The sequence below is a fragment of the Excalfactoria chinensis genome, chromosome 13 (assembly GCF_039878825.1).
Source record: "Excalfactoria chinensis isolate bCotChi1 chromosome 13, bCotChi1.hap2, whole genome shotgun sequence".
Taxonomy (NCBI): domain Eukaryota; kingdom Metazoa; phylum Chordata; class Aves; order Galliformes; family Phasianidae; genus Excalfactoria; species Excalfactoria chinensis.
Window position 1 is genome coordinate 5244754 of NC_092837.1, and position 19907 is coordinate 5264660.

Sequence of the window (19907 nt, forward strand, 5' to 3'; positions counted from 1 at the left end):
GCTTTATTGCTGTGGGTGCTGCCGGTGTGAAGGAACCCGGTGCAGGATCCAGCTGGAGCACGGTCAGTTTTCAATTCAATCTTTGCTATAAAGGCAAAGGAAGGGTCTGTATTTTGAGTGACAGACACGGCCATGAGTAAACCTAAAAATAAACCTCGTGAAGTGACCGGAGCCAGATTTGTTCCTGGAAAGTATCAGCGCGGACGGGGGGCAACATGGCGGCCCTTCCGCCATAACGGCTGTGCCAGGAACCCCCCGACCCCAGCAGCCACTTCCGGCACTACATTTCCCAGGAGGCCGCGCGGCAGGAAGCGGACGTGACGTCGCTCAGCGCGGCACGCGGCGCCCGGGGCAGCGCAGAGCTGGGCCGCGCCATGGCGGCGGGGAGCCGCGGGCGACGGGAGTTGCTGGCCCTCATCCACCAACACCTCATGCGAGCCGGCTTCGCGAGAGCCGCCCGTGAGCTGCAGGCGCAGCTCGGACAGGTAAAGCGATCGGAGCGGCTTCGGCTGGGCCGCGCACGCCGTGGGCCTGAGGGGCGGCGCGGTGTGGAGAGGGGCCGGGCTGACGGTGTCTGCGCGGTGCTGCCGCGGCGGGAGGCTGGGATGGAGCCGGGGCTGATGCGGGTTTTGTGCCACACAGAAGCTGCTCCCGTCCCTGGCGACGTCGCTGGAGGAGATATTCACCCACTGGGAGCGGTGAGTGCGGAGGGACGGGCTGGGGGACACGTGTGGCCGTGATGTGCGGGGCTTCCCTTTAGCGTGTGGCTGTCTGTCAGCCTTCCTGCTGCCCTGCTTTCACATGGGAACGATCGCTTCCTATCAGCGTTTCCTTAGCTTAGGGATCAGCTGTTGCTTAGTTCTGAGATGCTGTTGATGCTGGGGTCGGAGGTGTCCCTATTTCACTTCCCTTACTAAGCCACGTGCTTTACACATGCGTTGACTGTAGCCAGCATGAGATGCACGTGGAGAACGGGCAGGGACCCGAAGTGCCCTAAGCAAAGCACAGGTAGCACATCTCACTGCAGGAAGGATCTTGGAATCATTTGAGTTGGAAGGGACCCGTACAGATCAACTGGTCCAACTACCCTGCAGTGAACAGCGATACCCACGGCTCCATCGGGTTGCTCAGAGTTTGATCCAGCCTCACACAGAACTTCTGCAGGGTCATCCACTGTTCATCCTGTTCAAAGGATCTGCTGCTCCCAGCCAACCCTCTCATGCCCGTACTTGTCCAGCCCCAGTGACTTCCCACATCGTTATCCCATTCAGTGCTCCCTGTGAACATCTGCAGCACGAAGCTGAGAGTGCAGTGAGATGTTCTTTGTTCTCACCCTCTGCACTTTGATGCAGAGCCTTGTGGAAGCTGCAGGGCTGGTGAAGGGGGGTGTCAGTGGAGCTGGGTCTTGGTGCCTGTGCTGAGAAGTGCTGGAGTGAAAGCATTCTTTTGGCTGCGCCTCAGCCCTGGGCAGCAGGTGTTTGCTGCAGAGCAGTCCTGCTAGGATGCCTCATTCCTTGGTCTTGTTCCTGCAAGAGCAGGAGAAAGCCTGGATCGAGGTAAGAATGGAGCAGTATAAGAACCAGGCTTTTGTAGTTCCTGCTTCTGACAATATATTGCTTTCCTGGGTGTTGATGGCAACCTTCTTCTGTGCCTGTTGGCCTATTACTTTTAACCCTAAGGGATGACGGGGCACTCATATTGACTGATTCCTTGTTCTCTGGTGTCACTCACACAACAAGGGGCCTTTTATTTCTTGCCTGCCCTTGCTACGTCTGGTTTGGAGCTGACATGAGGGATGTGTTGACTTGTGGCTTAGTTTATCCAGAAAGTGGCCTGTTTGGCTGAAATGCACTATGTCTGGTTAAGCTGTGATCTTCTAGTCTTGTCACTTCATAGGCTGGAAAATACCTTCCCTCTAGATTGCTGCAGCTCCTTCCCGTCTGACTGAGTCCATCCTTGGTCTCAATGAACCTAGTAGTTGGGATTTGCAGTTTTTAAGGAGCAGCCTCATTGCTGGGACTGTATTTGTTACTGGGGGATGCTGGGTGGGTGAGGGAGGCTGCAGAGGTGCTGAAGTGGTGGGTATGCTGGACAGGTTCAGTCATGGATGCAGAAGGAGCACGCAGAGCACATGCAGCCTTCAAAGGCTGCTGCAAGACGAGCACCTGAGGTCACCACTGCTCTCCCGCATGCAATGTATGGAACACCTGGTCACACATGGCAAATTCTTAGAGTGATTTCTGTTGTATTACTAGCTGCCAATGAATTGGGCTGGCATTCCTCTCCTCCTTGGGAGCTGTAGAGGAATGACACGTATTTGTCCTCAGGCTTAAGCCTGGCCTGAGAGTGGACGATGTTACATTTTTCTATTTGTTGTTCATATTTTCCTTTTTGACACAAAATCCTTTTCCTTTAGAACTCCTTCAAAAGCCAGGAGAAGAAAGCTGAATGATGAGGAGGTAGTCATCCCAGAAAAGATTAGAGTTCCTGATCCCGTGAGCAGCTCTGAAAGCTCAGAGAAAGAAGAGGATGAAAAAGAGAAGGCGAAAACTGGAAATGGTAAAGCCTGTAAACTCCCTGAATGTCAGAGTAACAGTGAGAGGTTGTGTAGGAGCAGTTCAGTTTGCTTGGCTAGAGAGTATACTTGAAAAATCAATGGCTATTTCCTCATCTCTTAGGACAACAGATTTATCAAATTTATCTGATTTATCTCACGTAGAGTTGTTGAGGAGCACAGATGTATGCTGAGACCAACCAAAACCTTTTATGATTCGCTGGTGAGGAAAGGGATTGGGTATTATAACTTGGGTGAAGCCTTGGGAATTAAGCCCCAGCTGTTTGGCCAGCAAGAAAGTTGTTTTCCCAGATGAGGGAAGGACCTTTTTATTTGGTCTGGACAGCCCTTGTACTGTTGATAATGGGAAGCACTGGCTTGCACAGCCTCACAAAAGTCCACGTGCCTAAGGTGTTTTAGCTCAGTCTCATCTGCTGTAGTACACCCCCTGGAAACGTGCAGATCATGTCTTGGCTGTGGTGAGGAGGATGGGGTAGAAGCAAGGCACCTACATGTTGCAGGAGTAGCGGCTGTGGCGCTGAGGCAGATATAAAGATGGGGCCCTGCCCTGCCTGCTGGGAGCCTTTACAGACCAGGGACTGTTTTGATGTGAGAAGGTCTCTCTAATTTCTCTGTGGCTCTCCTGTGCAGCAGCCGGCGTTCCCCCAGCCACAAACTCAGCAGTGAATGCAGAAAGCAGTGAAGATGACGACTCTTCATCAGAAGAAGAAACGCCAAGTGGAAAAGGTGCAGTTACGGTAAGGGAATACTGCCTCCTAAGTGTTACAACTTGTCCAGATGCAAAATTGCTTCTTAAGGTAATGCTGTGTCCTGTTTAGCCCCTCATTTTTTTTTATAGGCTTCTAATTTCTTTTGTTTTCTATAGGTGACACCAGCTGTAGTGAGTGGCAAAGCTGCCAACTCCTTGCATTCTCCTGTTAAACCCGCTGCTCCAGGAAGTAAAGTAGCGGTGCCCTCTGCTGCGAACAGAACTGTGCTCTCAAATAAGCAGCAGCCCAGTGCATCAGTTGTGACCCCAGCCAAGGCTGGGCAGAAACTGCCTGGTCCTGGGAAACCTGGACGAGCTGCAGCAGCCGTGAGCCAAGCAGGACAAAGCAAAGCTCCAGTAATTACCAAAGCACCAGAAAGCTCCAGCAGCAGCAGCAGCAGCAGCAGCTCATCAGAGAGCGAGGAGGAAAAGGAGATGCCGACTGTGAAGGCCCCAGCCCCCAAAGTGGGTAAGGAGCCTGCAGGGCAGAGTGAACGCATGTGCTGTGCTCTGGCTTCACTGCAGATCAGATCCCAGCCATACCATCTGCATGTTGCTTTCAGTTCACTTGCTGGAAAGCTCAAAGCAGTTGCTTCTGGATAGACTGCAAAAATACTGCAAAGCAGGCAGATCTGAAGCTCTGTGGGATGAATCCAGCATGCTTGCTTCCATTTTGAGTAGCACATGTTGTACTAAGGAGTCCGTCTGCATCTCTGTCAGCATCGTGCTCTGCAGGGCTGGAGATGAATGTAGCGTATCTGAAGAAGATGCAGCACTAATACAGTAGACACATTCAGCTTTCTAGACAGGCACTTCAGCATCTTTGGTTGCAATTGCAAAGTGATTATTTTAGGGTATTTTGTTGTTAGGGGAATCTCTTTTACTGCTTTGATTGTTGGGGGTGAGGAATATGTTGCAAAAGCTCTTCAAATGGTCCTTCTCTCGACTCTTTTCCAGAGGAGGTTCAGCCAGGCTGGGGTGCCCCTGCAGGGAGCTGTGTGTAGCTTGACGGCTCCCTGCATGGTCTGAGAAAGGCCAGAAAGGGATTTCTCATCTGCCTGTACTTGGGGGAGGTGTGCTTGTGGGTAGATGTTTGCTTGGAGAAGCAGTTCCTAGCAGGCAGCTGATGCTTTTTGGAAAGACTAGGAAAATCCCGTTAGTCCTTCACTGCTGGCTTGTTTTGTTTTCCTGTCTTCAAAAGCTGCATTAGCATCATGCTCAGGGAGCTGAGAGCAGGCAGCAGCTGTGTCATCTCCTTTCTCATATTTCAGAGCTGAAGCAGGCAGCTGGGGAAACTGAGAGCAGCAGTGAGGAATCAAGTGATGAGACATCGTCGTCTGAGGAGGAGCTTGAGACCACAGTAGTCCAGGTAACCTCTCAGGGTCCTCGTCCCCAGAAAATCACTTCCCTTCCCTTGAAAGGGAGAGAAAAAGCTGCAGTGCTCAGTTCTCCGCAAGCATCCCTTTCATCCCCAGATGCATAAAATCCCTAAATCCAAGGCTACAGAAACATGCTGTGTAGCTGAGAGCTCCACTAACCTCTGCCAGCAGCAAACACTCCATTCTAATTCCTCCCAGTGCCTGAAGTGGGGAGAGATCCTTTGATCTGTAGGAAGTGATTAAACACAACTGTACAGATGTGACTTGCAGAAGGAAGGCATGTTGGCCAGGCTGTCTATGGACAAGTAACTTTCTTCAAGTGCTCAGCTTTGGAGTCTGAACGAGCCTTTCCTGATCAAAGGCAGTATGGTGACCTTGTTTAATACAGATTCTGCAATAACGACAGAGTCGGTTTCTTCTTTCCTAAGTGTGTGAGATTCTTCTGTTCTTCCTCCCATTCCCAGGCAAAACCAGCTGTTAAAGCAGTGCAGGTTAATTCAACACCTGTGAAAACTGCACCTGCTACTTCAGTGTCCTCCAAGAAAAGCGCAGTGAAGCAAAGAGCAGTGGCACTGAACCAGACCAAGCATGGCTCAGTAACGGTTCCAGTGGCTGCAAAGCCTGATGACACCACAGAGAGCAGCGACTCATCAGACAGTGGAAACGAGGAGCCTCCATCAGTAACCCAGGTGCATTTGTCTGACACTGTCCTTACGTGCTTCTCCAAGGCTGGGAATTGCCATGGTTGGATTTGTCTTTCAGCTCTAAATTACAATAAATGGCTGATAATTTGGCAAACTGTAGTGCAGCTTAGCTTCCTTCCTGTGGAGAGATCTCCAGCTTGCCTCAGTGGAAGTGACTGGTAATATCAGAAGGCTGGTGAAGAATGTCTAGTCTTCTTTCCTTATCTTGGGAGACTGTTCCCAGGCAGCTGGATGAAAGGATTCCTTTTCTTCCAGTTGCTGATCTTCCTTCAGCATTTGTCCATCCCAGGGGGCTCTGAAATCTTTCCATGGTTACAGTCTGAGGATATTAATTATGCTACCATGGAATTTGCCTTCTTTCACACTGTCCTTTCTTGTTTTGTCCAGGCAAAGCCATCTTTAAAACCCCCCCAGGCCATCCCATCCCCAGTGAAAGCCACACCAGCAGCATCACTCTCCAGCAAAGCAATTCCAGTAAAAACACCTTCGCTGTCCCAAGGGAAGCCAGCATCAAAACCAGCAGTGCTAAAGCAAGCTAAAGCCACACCAGGAAGGACTGCTGCTCCTGCAAAGCCAGCTGAAAGTACAAACCCAGCAGAGAGCACTGACTCTTCAAGCAGTGAAGAGGAGGATCAGCCTGTGCCTGTCAGCCAGAAGGTGGGTGATAGTGCATTCAGCTCACTCACAGGGAACGGGCTGCACAAAGCAATTGTTCAGCCATTAAATGCTACCACTGAGAAGTTCAGTTTGATGATTAGACTTGATAATTGTGAAGGTCTTTTCCAACCTAAATGATTGTATGATTCCTAAGGGTTCTCAGAATCTTCCATAAGGGTCACCACTGCAAAAACTGTTGGAGCGCAACAAGCTCAGCTGAGGAACAGTGTCCCAGCAGCAGCATCTGTGTGTAGGGAATAGATGGCAAATGCCTCTTGTGAACTAGTCTGATTCTGACTGATTGATTACATTTGTGCCTTTTCCTTCTGGAGTGGGCTGTGTGAGGGGTTGTCAATGGTTTGGTCTTGCTTGACTCCCCTGCATGCAGTTGTTTAGAGCTCTCTCAGATTAGAGGCAAGCCCCTTTGTGAAAGCATCCTCAGTTGTGAGAATATCCTCAAGTCCATTGTATCGAATTTTGCTGCACTGACTCCGAGCTGCGGAGCCTTTTGGAAAGCGCCCTGAAAACGTTCTGGAGTTGGTAATTATCTGCTGGGGAGGAAGGGAATCCGGGGGCAGAGCCTCACGTGTCCTTGCAAGGAGGCTTTTTGTCAACGCGTCCTTTCAGTATTGACAGGCAGGAGCCAGAGAGGCTCTGCATTTTTGTCTTTATAGCCTTGGTCTGCTGAGGTGGGTGGAGGGGGATGCTTCTCTAACAGTTGGCTCTCTGCTGCTCTCTTCCTGCATTATTATATGTAAAGATTCAGCTCTGGATGGCAGGAGCAGCTATCCTGATAGCTGGGCCATGAGGGATTCACTGTAAAACTATTGAGACTCATCTGTTCCCGCAGGGTTGCAGTTGAAGGACATACTGGGGTGGCTTTATTTCCTCCCCGTGTTGGTTTGAAGCTGGCAGCAGCAAGTAGCTGTCTTGCCAGTGGCTGTTTAACCATTTCAGCATCTTCTCTCTTGCAAAGCGGCAATTACCCATCACTAACTAAACATCACTAACTAAACATCACTAACTAAAGGGCAAGAAGGATGACCCGGGTAATTATAGGCCAGTCAGCCTCACCTCTGTCCCAGGGAAGGTGATGGAACAGCTTGTGCTGGATGCCATCTCCAGACAACTGGGAGAAAAGGAGGTTATCAGGAGTACTCAGCATGGGTTCACCAAGGGGAGGTCGTGCTCGACCAACCTGGTGGCCTTTTATGAAGATGTCACTAGCTGGGTGGACAGGGGGAGAGCGGTAGATGTAGTCTACCTTGATTTCAGTAAGGCTTTTGATACGGTCCCCCATGACATCCTTATAACAAAGCTGAGGAAGTATGGGATAGATGAGTGGACGGTGAAGTGGATCGAGAATTGGCTGACTGGCAGAGTGCAGAGGGTTGTCGTTGGCGGTGCGGTGTCTGGCTGGAGGCCTGTGACTAGTGGTGTCCCCCAGGGGTCTGTGCTGGGTCCAGTCTTGTTCAACATCTTCATCAACGACCTTGATGAGGGGATAGTGGCCACCCTCAGCAAGTTTGCTGATGACACGAAGCTGGGAGGATTGGCTGACACGCCTGAAGGCTGTGCGGCCATTCAGAGAGACCTGGACAGGCTGGAGAGCTGGGCAGTAAGAAACCGGATGAGGTTTAACATAAGCAAGTGTAGAGTCTTGCATCTCGGTAGAAATAATTGCATACACCAGTACAGGTTGGGGGAAGACCTGCTGGAGAGGAGCTCTGCTGAGAGGGACCTGGGCGTCCTGGTGGACGACAGGTTGGCCATGAGCCAGCAGTGTGCCCTTGTAGCCAAAAAGGCCAATGGCATACTGGGGTGCATTAAAAAGAGCATGGCCAGCAGGTCGAGGGAGGTGATCCTCCCCCTCTTCTCTGCCCTGGTGAGGCCTCATCTGGAATACTGTGTCCAGTTCTGGGCTCCCCAGTACAAAAAAGACAGGGATCTCTTGGAAAGAGTCCAGCGGAGGGCCACAAAGATGGTGAAGGGCCTGGACCATCTCCCCTACGAGGAGAGACTTAGGGAACTGGGTCTGTTTAGCCTTGAGAAAAGAAGGCTGAGAGGGGACTTGATCCAGGTTTATAAATACCTGAGGTGTGGGAGCTATAGTGGCGAGGCTGGTCTCTTTTCAGTAGTGCGTGGGGACAGGACTAGGGGCAACGGGCTGAAACTCCAGCATAGGAAGTTCCGCACGAATGTGCGCAAGAACTTCTTTACAGTGAGGGTGACGGAGCACTGGAACAGGCTGCCCAGGGAGGTGGTGGAGTCTCCTTCTCTGGAGATATTCAAGACCCGCCTGGACGCCTACCTGTGCGACGTGGTGTAGGGAGCCTGCTTTGGCAGGGGGGTTGGACTCGATGATCTCTAGAGGTCCCTTCCAACCCCTATAATTCTGTGATTCTGTAACTGTAGTTAGCAAAGAAGAGCTTGTCATCAAGGGAGCTCTATTTTTGCCAAACAGGCTGTTTCTTCTTGTGTTAGTAGCCTGCAGACAGGGACCTCAAGTGAAGCCTGAAGATGAAACCGTTAGGCTTAGCTGTGTCCACAGTCCTGTCCTCCCAGTCAAACTCTTAGCTCATCCTCACCATCTGCTACTCGGGCATATGCTAACCACTGACTTGCTGTATCCTGCAACTTCCTCTGGCTTCTGTGCAGGATCCAAACAGATACAGAGCGTTGGAAGCTGCTTCATCTTTCCCTGTGGGGGTGGATTAGCACAATTAAAATGAACATCATGCCTAAATTGAACTGCTTAATTGGTATGTTTACCCCTGAAGACTCAGGAATATTTAGTCAAAGAAGCTGACAAGGTGTTTGCTTATTTTTGGAGGGGAGGATGGTGGTGGGGGGACAGAACAGGCTGACCTTAGAGTCCTCATGAGCTGCCTTTCTTTTGGAAATGTCAGTTCTGCTCTGCTTTCCACTCTTCAAAGATGGCACCCAAGCCCACCATAGACAGGCTTCTGTTTCTGCTTACCAGGACTCAGTGTGTGAGCTGCATAAAGAAGCATTTTGGGAACTTCTGTCATCCTTGAACATCCCAAAGAAACCCACACAGGCTGTGCTGGTGGAAGCTGTACCTGCAAGTTTTTGTCTTAGATTGCAGGTCCTGTGAGGAGAGGCCAGATCTCCCATGAGATGGGAAGTCTTTCCCTCTCCCTCCCCAGATCCTGTCCCTATGCTTACTTGCAGGTGGCAATACTGTCTTCACTGTGTCTTGACACAGCTGAGCTATTGATTTCAGTCCTGATACACTGGTGGCACTTCTACAGTGAACAGACAGCAGTGGAATGTGATTGTTACAGTTTGCTCATTGCACGTGGCTTGGCGTTGCTTCCCCCTCTTGTCATGCAGCGCTGCATGATGCAAATGGACCCAGTGGAGTGACAGATGGATTATGCAGGAGCTGAGTCATCACTTGTACTGATCCACAGGCAGCTCCTGGTTTGGGGACTGAAGAAGGAGCAGGAAAAATGATTTCCTCTTGAGTTATTTTCCTCCTCTCTGAGTTACTGCAGTACCCGTGACTCTAAGCTTTCAGAACCCCCTCTCCTGTGTTACTCTGCTCAGCCACGCTGCTGGCCTGATTCTGTCTGGAGCCATGCCATGGGACGTGGTGGCCATCAGCCATCTGGCAGTGACCAGGATCAGGTGGATGGAGGGACCTTGGCCTCTGCCCAGGAATATCTGAGGAATCCCGAGGCTGTCTAAAGGCTTACGGTGGTTTCTCTGTGGATGCTGCGATATTTGTTCAGTGCCAGGATTCTTCCATCTAGTTCTTCCGCAGGTCTTTTCCAATCTCTTCTGAAGTTAGAAAGCAAAGCAGCCTTCCTGTCGTGCATCCAAGCAGGGGGGGTAAGTCAGTCCTGGTGCTGTGAAGGTCTTAAAAGGGAGCAACCGGGTTTTGATCTCAGTACATTTTTGCCTTGCGCAGTGCTGCCTGGGAAGGAAAGGGGATGGAGTTAATGCATTCAAGTAGACCATGTGAATTCTTGTGCTGGCTTCAAGCAGTTCCCTCTTCAGCACTGCAAATCTGGCCTCTCTCCTGGAGATAGTGACTCACTGGAATCAAAACAAAACATAGAAGAGAGGTTTGCTGCCCCCCCCTCCCAAGTGCTTTTGGAGGTTTCTGTTTCTCTAAGCAGAGTCAAAATGTGCTTGGCTTGTTCCAAGTGCTGTTCTGTAATGGGATAAACATGCAGATGCTGTTGTCTGTTTAGTGTTTGGCTTGGAGATGATAAACACTGCCCCAGTGGCAGCCCTCGGTGGGGCTGTGCCAGAAGCACAATAGGATCCATCTTCCTGTGAGGCGGCTGGGCTGCTGCTCTCAGCTGCTGGCCAGGGCTAGTGGAGGGCTGAGAGCAGGCAGGGCTAGGTTTGCAGCATTGAAGGACAGGAAAATGGGGATGGCAGGGGCTGTGCAGCAGGGCAGGAGTCTGTCTTATTCTCTTGCAGCAGACCCCAAGGCACGACACCAAGCAGTCCATCAGCATGCATGTCAGATGGGGGCTGCCTGCCCTGGGAAGCACAATGCTGCTCTTTGGCAGAACAGCCCTATACAGTGGAAATAATACAAGTATGGTATTGTATAGTTGAAATAATACAAATATAATGTACAGTTGGAATAGTACAAATATAGTCGGAATAAATAGCCAGAGGGTAACTAAGGAAAAGGACTCACCAACTCTGAGGCCCTGAAGATGGGTGCTCACTGATGTCGAGGCTTCCTGCAAGAACTCCAGAAAGAGATGCTGCCTTAGTGGTCGTCAGCCCTTAAATGGGATCTAGGAGAGGTGCAGTCAAACTCAACCCCTTCCGGGAGCACAGCTCAATTACCTTCACCTGTGCTCCCGCAGCTGACTCATCGATTGCCTCAGATGGTTTAATCAGAGATTCAGGCTGTGATCAACAGTTTCCCTTACAAGCCCAAAGATGAGCAGAGTAAACCGAGTGGGTGCAGAGCAGTGTGAGCTCAGAGAATATCTGCAGGTGGTGCAGCTACCAGATCTCCCAGCAGGCACTCTCCCTCTGTCACTTGTTAGCCTTCAGCAGTGTGCAGGAGGGATGTCTGCAGCCTTCTGCCCAAGCTATGAGAGCACATCCCAGTTGAGCTGCAGGGTTCTTTCTGTTGTACTAATACCTGGGACTGTGTTTCTTTTTTTGTTCAGAGGTTACTAGAACAGACTGGGCTTGTTCCCAGCCTGAGCCAGGCTGCTAAAGCTGTGAGTCCGGAAAAGACAGGGGGAAGCACCTTGAAGAATGAGACCTCTGAAAGTGAAAGCAGTGACTCGTCTGACAGTGAGGAGGAGACTCCAGTATCACAGCCACAGCCTGCATTGCCTGCTGGTGAGTCTCGTGTTAGTGACCAGGATCCCTTGCCTTCGTCCTTGTGGTTTCCTTTTCTACCCCATAAATGGAACTGCCCGGCCTGATGGTGACAACTCCCATCCCCGGATAGCCAAGGAAAGCAACTCTTTCTCATAGTAGCAATTTCTTATGCTTTTTCTGCAGTGAAAAGCAATGCTGTGCCCCAACCAGCAAGTGTGAAGAAAGTACCAGCTCCCACACCAGCCCCAGCCCCTTCTCTGCCTACGGACAGCAGTGACGACTCCAGTGGGGAGTCAGATTCTGATGAGGAAGTAGTCCCCCCCACACAGGTAAAGAGCTGCTGACCTGCTGAGTGTGGGTGCTGAGGAGGTGCCTCAGGACTAGAAGGTATTTGAGTGGGTGATGCATAGTGCAAAGAAGAGTCCTCCCCTCGGCTGGATCAGGGTTTCTTGGCAGCATCCTTGTGTCTCGGAGACCCCATCTCTGGGTGTGCATTTCGGCAAGCTTGGTGTACGTGAGAGCAACGAAGGGTGTGAATATTTTGGCAGAAACATGATGATGTATGAGCCCAGAGCTCCTCTGGGTCTGTGTTCCTTTTGCCCTTCTCCAGGGAGCTAAACAGACTGGAAAGGCAGCCAAATCCTTGCAGGCAAGAGTTTTTCCATGAGCTGGGTAGCTGGATTTCCCCCACCCCCATTTCCTCACAAACCCTTTGCATCACGAGGCTGGACACATCTGTGCTGAAGGAAGAGACAGTGCACTTGCTGCCTTTCAGCCAGAGAAGGACTCAGGCCCCTACTTCAGAGAGTGGAGATAACCCAGCCAAAGGCACTCCTGAGTGTTCATGAAGCCAATCCCAGCTCTCTCAGCTGTCTCTTCATGTCTCTTTGTATCTCCATGCAGATACTATAGGGCCACAGCTGAGCTCTGCAGGGCTTGAACTTGTCTCTGCACCCCTTCTGTAGCTTGAACCCAAGAAAAAATGCCATGTGAGGAAGCTTTGACTGTGCAGTGTGGTTGTCATTCCTATGATAGGAGCTTGGGTGCTGCAACGGAGCTGGAGCCTGGAGCTGAGTGGCTAAGTGTGCTCCTTGTCCTACTTGTCTGTACATACATATTCTCTTTCTGGCCAGCACCCGTACTGGGAGAGGGAGATGATGAGCATTCAAGGAAATCCTTCCCCATGTTGGCTAATGCTGTAGCCAATGGAAAGGCTGCCTTCTTCCCAGCTGGTGGGGAAGCAGCCAGCCTGAGCTGTCCTTGATTAAAGCTTATTTATAATAACAAGACTGTATAAAATAATGCAGTTGCTGTAACTTGAGCTCTGTGCAAGACGGCTGAGAGCTCTCATCAGATTGGCAGTTCTCTGTATTGTGCAGCACTGCCTTCTTTTCCAAAAGCCAGATGTTGTGTGAGAAATGTCAGCCCACAAAGGCTCAGCTTGTCAGAGATGGTGAGAGGGAGGGCTGCTCACGTAGCCTTGTTTGTAACACAAACCAGGAGGCTGAGAGTTCCTTTGCTGCCCCTGCTGCCTCCTCTGCTGGTGTTTGTGTCTTGGACCTGATGTCAGTGTCTGATTTCCATGCCTGTGGCTCTTCTATTTTTAACCTCTCTTACGTTAAGTTTGATGAGAGGCTTCAAAGTGTGAGGAAACACAACTGCTTCTTGTTAATTTGCTCTTTAATCCATGACTTGCTTGTGGACCCGAAGGCAGATTTGACCTGCAGCTGATGTCCTTGTTTTATCTTTGTCGACAATTAACCCTGGATGTGTTGTACCAGTATGTGAAAGAGTCCAGGCGCCTGCTCTGCAAAATATAGTCTGCAGTAACAATCTTGCTAGATATCTCTTGGCCTGCAAGTACACTGTACTCTGTCTGCAAGCTCTCTGTATCCTTGCTTTTTGGGCACTGAGCTAATGCAGTAGGCACACGCAGGGTGCTGGCCACGCATGAGAGCTCACAGTAGGCAAAGCTGACCAGTGAGGAAAGCAGAACAAGAGCATTAGAGCTGTGCTGAAAGTGAAGGAAGTAGCAATGGATTGGTGTGCGCTTCTGTCTGTTTTCTCTCCAAGTTGTGCTCTGTCCTATTTCTCTTTCATATCTATTTTAGACTCTGTCCCAGCAGAACATCAAACCAACCAAGGTTTCAAGCACAGTGGCTGCCAAGGCTAATGCCACACCACCTTCAGGGAAGGGAATAAAAGCACCTCCTGTCCCTTCAGTTTCCAGAGTGTCTGAGAGCTCAAACAGTGATTCCTCAGAGAGCGACACAGTAGCAGGAGAGGTAAAGTCAGAGGAGATGAATGTGGGGAGCTTCCCTGGGGAGAGTGGGCAGAAGGGGTGAGTGAGCTGGGGCTTGAGGCTGGTGTATTGTCCCCTTCTGCAGGAAAGCTCTCAGGAAGGGGGCAGATTGCTCTATTAAACACAGAACCACTGTTATTGCACTGATGTTGCCAAGCCCAACTGTTCTAGGCTGCTTTCTCTGGTCATGGGCACGAGCAACTATTCCTTCTTCCATATGCATTTCATCTTTCTCTCCTTAGGCTATTCCTCCTCCTTGCCTGAAGCAGACAGCTCCCACAGGGAAAGCTCCTCCTCCAGCCAGCCCTGCTACCCCGCAGGCTGCTTCCATCCTGAGAAGCCCTACTGCCAAGTCAAAGAAGCCAGGCCTGCAGCCAGCACAGGATGCCAGGCTGAGCCAGACTGCATCGCTCACCCAAGCAGAGGAGAGCTCAGACAGCAGCAGTTCCTCTGACAGCGAGAAGGAGACACCCAAGCAGCCCCCCAAACCTGGTCAGTTCTCCCAAGAAGATGCTCTCAGTGTTGTGGGCCATACCAGGCCGGGACAGCTTTTTGTTATCCTATGGGAGGCATGTCTCCTTCACATTAATGGCTAGAGAATGATTTCTCTCCAGCTCTGCAGAGAGCTCCCCTTTGGAGGGAGAAGGCCTGTTGGTGGCAATCCTCATGTGCTGGATAGGTGAACTAGTCCTGAGTAAGCAGTGGTGGGTTTAATGAGATGAACTGTGTTTCTCCAACAGGGATGCTGCAGAAACCAGGAAGGACTGAGCCAGATGACAGCTCCTTGTCAGATTCCAGTGACGATGAAGGGGCAGTATCACAGGTATTGTACCTGAGCAGGCTGTGGGATCCATCTTGCAGCTGACTCCTAAGCAGCAGATAAAAGGTTGAGTTTTCCACCATAGCAAATGGAAAGCTTTGGTAGGTTTGCTAGCAGGAAAGCGAGGGCTCCCCAGTGTAGTGCTGTGAGCAGGGCTTTCTGGTGTGGGAAGGCACAGGCTTTGAAATCTGGAATGCTTCCCCAGGCAGCCAAGCCCTGGGTTCAGAGCTCACGATACCTTTCCCTGCAGATGGGAGGAGCTGGTGCCTAGAAAGGGTTAAAACAGGAGAACTGATGCATAGTTCCAATAGCAGCAGGATTTTTCTCCCTTTTTATTTGTAACTTAATCCCTGTCCAAGCCTTTAAATTCCCTCTGTAAGGAACATATAGGGTGTGCAGCACATCTGTAGTGCATTAGCTGTGCGTGGCTACATGCTAATGGCCAGGAGCCTCCTGCAAGCCTGCTTCACTGGGTGAGAACAAAGCAGAGACCCTATTACCATCAGCTCTTGCTGTTGCAAACTCGGGGTCTGTCTGTGCTGGCTCCCTCTCCTGGCAGCCTTGCCTTGCCATGGCCTCTCTGCAGAGCGGGCTGAACCATGAATTATCACTCTGCTGGTGGCCAAAGTGGTGGGGGCCTGTACAGTCAAATGTACAGTTGGAATAATGCAAGAATAGTTGTGTATGGTTAGAATAAGACAAGAATAGTAATGTACAGTTGGAATTATACAAGAATAGATGTAAATAGATAGCTAGAGAGTATCCATGGGAAAAACTCACCAACTCTGAGGCCTTCAGTCAAGATGGAAAAGGTTGAGGCTTGCCACTGGAACTCCACAAAGGAGCGATCTCCAGACAGAGATGCTGCCTTAGTGGTGGTCAGCCCTTAAATGGGATCTAGGAGAGGTAGAGTCAAGCTCCACCCCTTCTAGGAGCACAGCTGAATTACCTTCACCTGTGCTCTCACAGCTGACTCATTGCTTGCCTCAGATGGTTTAATCAGAAGTTCAGGCTGTGATTAACAGTTTCCCATACAGGGCTCCTCATTTGGAGTATGTGGGCAATATCAACAAGTGTGCCTGGTGTGAGGGAAGCTGCTCTTCTGTGCCGTTTCCTCAGCATTTGTGCTATTTCAGTCCCTCCTCACAGGTTATATGAGCCTCTCCAAGAGTCCAGCAGCACCTCAGGCACCAAAGACGGTTCCCCCACAGCCTGTAGGCAACGCAGGGCAAGGGAAAGCAGCTGTGAATGCCACTAGCTCCCTCGCCAAAGTCTCTGTGAGAGCAGCCCCAGCTGACAGCTCCAGCAGTGACAGCAGTGACTCTGACACAGACATCGAGCAGTTGTCTGCAAACCACAAAGCAGGTGGGTCCTTTGGCAAGGCTGGGAATCTGCCTGGCACAGGAGCAGAGCTGTGTTGGCACAGGAGAGTGACACTGGGGCCAGGGCCTGTTCTCGTTGTGTCTCCACTGCAAAACCCAGTGTGGGGTGCTGCTGCCGTCTGCTGGCTTCCCCTGGCCATGACACAGCCATCTCTGCTGTAGCTGGGATGGCCAGCACATTCTTCAGATGTCTTCAAATACATATTCCTTTCCTCTGCTGTAAGGAATGCTCCCAGAGTTTACATCTCTCTCTTGTCACTATTTCTGCAGAAAGCAAACCCCCTCCAGGCCAGGAAGCCACAGGGACATCCAACAAAGAGAAGGAGGCAGGAAAAACTGATGCAAGTCATGCCAACTCCAAGCCTTCCCCGGTCAAGAAAGCCCTGCCTGCGAAAGAGAACGATGTTGAGGCAAAAAGGACGCAAGCAAACCCGTTGCCATCTGCACTGCTTTCAACCCCACAGCCAGAGGAGTCAAGTTTGGAGAGCAAAAGTGAGGTCATCACTGCTGCTGGAGTTCCTGCAGTGCAAACACCAGATGGGTTGGAAGAGAAAAAGAAGAAAAAAAAAGAGAAAAAAGAAAAGAAGGAGAAGAAGAAACCTTCGTCCACAGCAGACAAGGCTGTGAAAACATCTAAGGGCAAAGACAAAGAGAACAAAAAACAGAAAGCATCTCAGAAACGGAAACATCCAGGAGAAGATGGAGCTGTTGGGCAGCCCAAGGAAAAGAAGAGGAAAGGGCAAGCTAACGAAGTGCCCAAAAAGAAGAAAAAGAAAGCAACAGATGGCCTGGAGAAGCTGCCAGGAAGCAAGGAAAAGAAAAAGTCAAGTAAAAGTAAGTTTCCGTGTGCTATCCTGTGGGGCTGCATTCGCAGTAGGTTCTTGCAGCTGATGGGTGCTTGGCCTCTGTTGCAGGGCAACCACCTTCCCATTAGCCTTGTCTCATTCCTTTCTGGCCCACCCAAAGCCAGTGCAAGTTTTTTAACTCCCCACTGCAGTATTTTTTTCTGCATTTTCAGCATCAGGTCACACTGCAGGCAGACAGCTGCGCTCTCCTGCCTCTCTCCCATATCCAACACAGCACGAACCATGTCATACTTACATTGGTCCTTGTTGCTTGCAGAGCAAGCTGATGTCTCTATGCAGATCTCATGGGATGACCCGTCTCGTGGTTTTCTCCTTTCCAGGCCTTTGCCAGGGCTGGAAGTATCCATCTCAGGGCTGGCAGAGATCAGACTGTGCTGAACTGCCTGTGGCCTCCTTGTGCACCATGTGATGCCTGCCTTTCTGTGCTGGGCTGACACAAGGGCATTTTTTTATCCTTTGCAGTTCAGAATCCATTTGCAAGTCGTAACTATTGTGGGCTTCTTCATGAGAGAGAAGGAAGATGGAATGGGTGGGCAACATTTGCTGGGCTTTCTGTTGTGCAGAGATGTACCCCTTCGTTTTGGAGGAGACAGCCTTGTCTGTCAGCCTCTGTGTGGGCTGTAGCACAGACATGCACTGGAGCTTCTTGGTACAGTCGTGCTCAGCTGAAACTTGTGTCCATCTGGTGTCGGTAGCTCCCCTTGCTTTGGTTTCTGGCATGTGCTCAGCTGCTCCAGCATGGAAACAGTTCCTCAAAGTGGTTGGACAGCAGCAAGTGGGAAGGGCAGCCTGCCTAATTGTGCCTACACGTGTGCAGGAATCAAACTGCTCAGGCCTGAGGGTACTGGGGTGGGCACAGCTTCTTTGTGGCACAGCTCTGCCCTTACCCAGAGGTACTGCCATGGGTTGGATGTGATCAGAAACTCACCAGGAATGCCTCCTCCTCAACCAAGAGCTCCTGATGCTCTTCATGTCCCCTCACAGAGGTCTTAGTTGACTTTTCTTTCCCAGAGAAAAAGACGGGAAAAGAAAAGAAGAACAAAAAGATGCCCACAGAAGGGGAGTCGACAGCAGACGGCTCTGCTGAAGTTCACAAGAAGAAGAAGAAGGTACGAGGGAGACCTGGGGCTGGGTGCCATGGGGACAGCCTTTCTGAGGAGCACTTGTGACACTCGTTCTTGCAGCATTTGAGGCTGGAGGGGAACAGAACCACGTTCTGGCCTTGCTGATGGTACAGAGCCTCAATACAAAAATACAAAGGTCAGGACCTTTGGTCATTTGGGGTTGGGGTGGATTAAAGAAGGGCTTTTTCCTGTATCCCCCAGGGAAGATACTTTCCCATAAAGGGAACAAACCCTGAGGCACTTTTGTTTTTAGGGATCTTGCCTGACGAGTAAGCACTATTCCTTCCCTGCCTGTTCATCTACCTGTTGTCAGCAGGAACTGGAGCTCCTGAGGGCTTTGCAGGCTGTTGCATGCCATGCTGATGGCTAGGAAAGGGTGGCAGAGAGAGACAGAGGGTGTTCCTTGTCATCCATCTGTCCTTGGCACCTGAGGAACATCTGCGGCTCTTGGTTCTGCTCGGTACTCCATGTTGGTGATACAGATATGCTGATTTATTTTTCACCCTTTTCAGAAGAAGAAAACAGCTGAGCCGGAAGGATTGTTGTGAGAAGGTACATGGCCTGTGGGAACTATCAGTTGGTACCTCTGAGCGACGGTAACCTTGGCCAAATTCAGTGCTCCTGAGCCAGTCTTGGGAAGACATTGTGTCCTCTAACCATCCACTGTGGGAGGCAGCCTGGCCCTGTATTAGAGAGCCAGGGAGTGGAACAGAATAAGGAAAGTCATACAGAAGTTCGTTGGCTTCTCTGGATGTTTGACCTCAACTCTTTAGCTGCTGAAATCCGGATGCCCAGTCTAGATGTTGCTGTCCTCTGTCACCAGCAGAGATAAGCGGCCGCTGGCAGCGTCTGTCTGTCCTGGCTGACCACAGCGAGCTTGGAAAAGTCGTGTGGATGAGCTGGTGAAGTTCTGGCCATCTGGAAGTGGACCAGATGGATCTGCCTCCACTCTGCTCAGCTCTACAGCTGTTATTCTCTTCACTATCCCTAATTCTCTTAACTCCTCTCCCCAAAGGTACCGCATCCCTGTGATTAAGGATTTATGGGTGAAGATCAAAGAGAAGAGTGGAAAAGGAAGCTCAGCGGCAGAATTCCGACTTCTTTTTCTTTTATAAATAATAATTTATATCTTCTTTTAACTGTGACTTTTAGAGCAGAGTGATGTAAACTTTCTGCCTCCTGTCCTGCTGGGGCCCAGAGCTGTGTTTATTGCCCCCCCCCTCACAGCTCATGTGCTGCACTAGAACTGAACCGAGGGAGATGGTTTGGCCAGAGAAGTGCAAGCGTGCAGAAACTGCTTTCCCCCCAGCTGATGCCCAGCCACCTTTTTTTCTCCCCACAGAGCTATATTTTTAAGAGAAACTTTTACTCTTCCTTTTTTTCCCCCTTCTGTGATTTGTGGTGTCGGACCTTTTGCTACTTATGGAAGGGAGCTCTTTGGGTTGAAGTTTCTATTCTAACAAACACTGACGGCAATGGTTGTTGTGTCCCTGGAGTTGCACTGTTCAGCTGCATCCACGGCTGTTCTCAGCTGAGGCTGCATTTCTTTGTTTCTTCTTTTTTTTGTTGTCTTTTTTTTTTTTATGGAATACAGAATAAAAGAGGAACGGAGGGACTTTGCTTCAGCTGCATCTGAGGGATGGGGGTGAGAAGGGTTGGGGTAAGAGCTGATTCCAGAGGGTGCTGCAGGTAGGAGGGGAGTACCCAGCATCCAACCCAGGTCCTTGGGCACATTTTCAGCCCCTGAGGGAAACTGAATTGCTCCCTGCAATGTCGGTGGTAAGGAAGAAATGGGAGCAGACCTTTCTGGCGAGGAGCATGGTGAGGAATGGGTTTCAAAGAGCTCACCAGTCTTCCCTTTTCTTTCTTTTTCCTTTTCCCCCCTGAAAATCAACTTATTTGTAACCCAGGACTATTGCAACCCAGTTGGCATTACTGCACAGCTTGAGTTGCTTACAAGGGCTTTCATCTTGAAAAGTTTATTGGAAATTATTAATTAGCTTCTGATTTCATTCATAA

At 50.4% G+C, this 19907-nt stretch overlaps 1 protein-coding gene across 1 annotated transcript; it reads left to right on the forward strand.

Moving 5' to 3' along the window:
- Positions 1-271: 271 nt before the first annotated feature.
- On the forward strand, positions 272-19017 carry TCOF1 (treacle ribosome biogenesis factor 1). Its single transcript, XM_072348113.1, has 18 exons — positions 272-485; positions 643-698; positions 2417-2559; positions 3206-3312; positions 3441-3792; positions 4595-4692; positions 5167-5391; positions 5794-6063; positions 11235-11412; positions 11578-11723; positions 13506-13679; positions 13939-14188; positions 14437-14519; positions 15653-15881; positions 16169-16732; positions 17776-17873; positions 18401-18440; positions 18904-19017. The coding sequence occupies exons 1-17, from the start codon at positions 375-377 to the stop codon at positions 18434-18436; spliced, it is 3120 nt and encodes a 1039-aa protein (XP_072204214.1). The 5' UTR covers positions 272-374; the 3' UTR covers positions 18437-18440; positions 18904-19017.
- Positions 19018-19907: the final 890 nt, after the last annotated feature.

Bases quoted from the DNA above. Each gene is read 5' to 3' on its own strand.
- TCOF1 (XM_072348113.1), top strand. From the start codon at position 375: ATGGCGGCGGGGAGCCGCGGGCGACGGGAGTTGCTGGCCCTCATCCAC. The intron at 5,392-5,793 runs GTGCATTTGTCT...TGTTTTGTCCAG, and splicing joins AGCCTCCATCAGTAACCCAG to GCAAAGCCATCTTTAAAACC. The intron at 14,520-15,652 runs GTATTGTACCTG...GTGCTATTTCAG, and splicing joins ATGAAGGGGCAGTATCACAG to TCCCTCCTCACAGGTTATAT.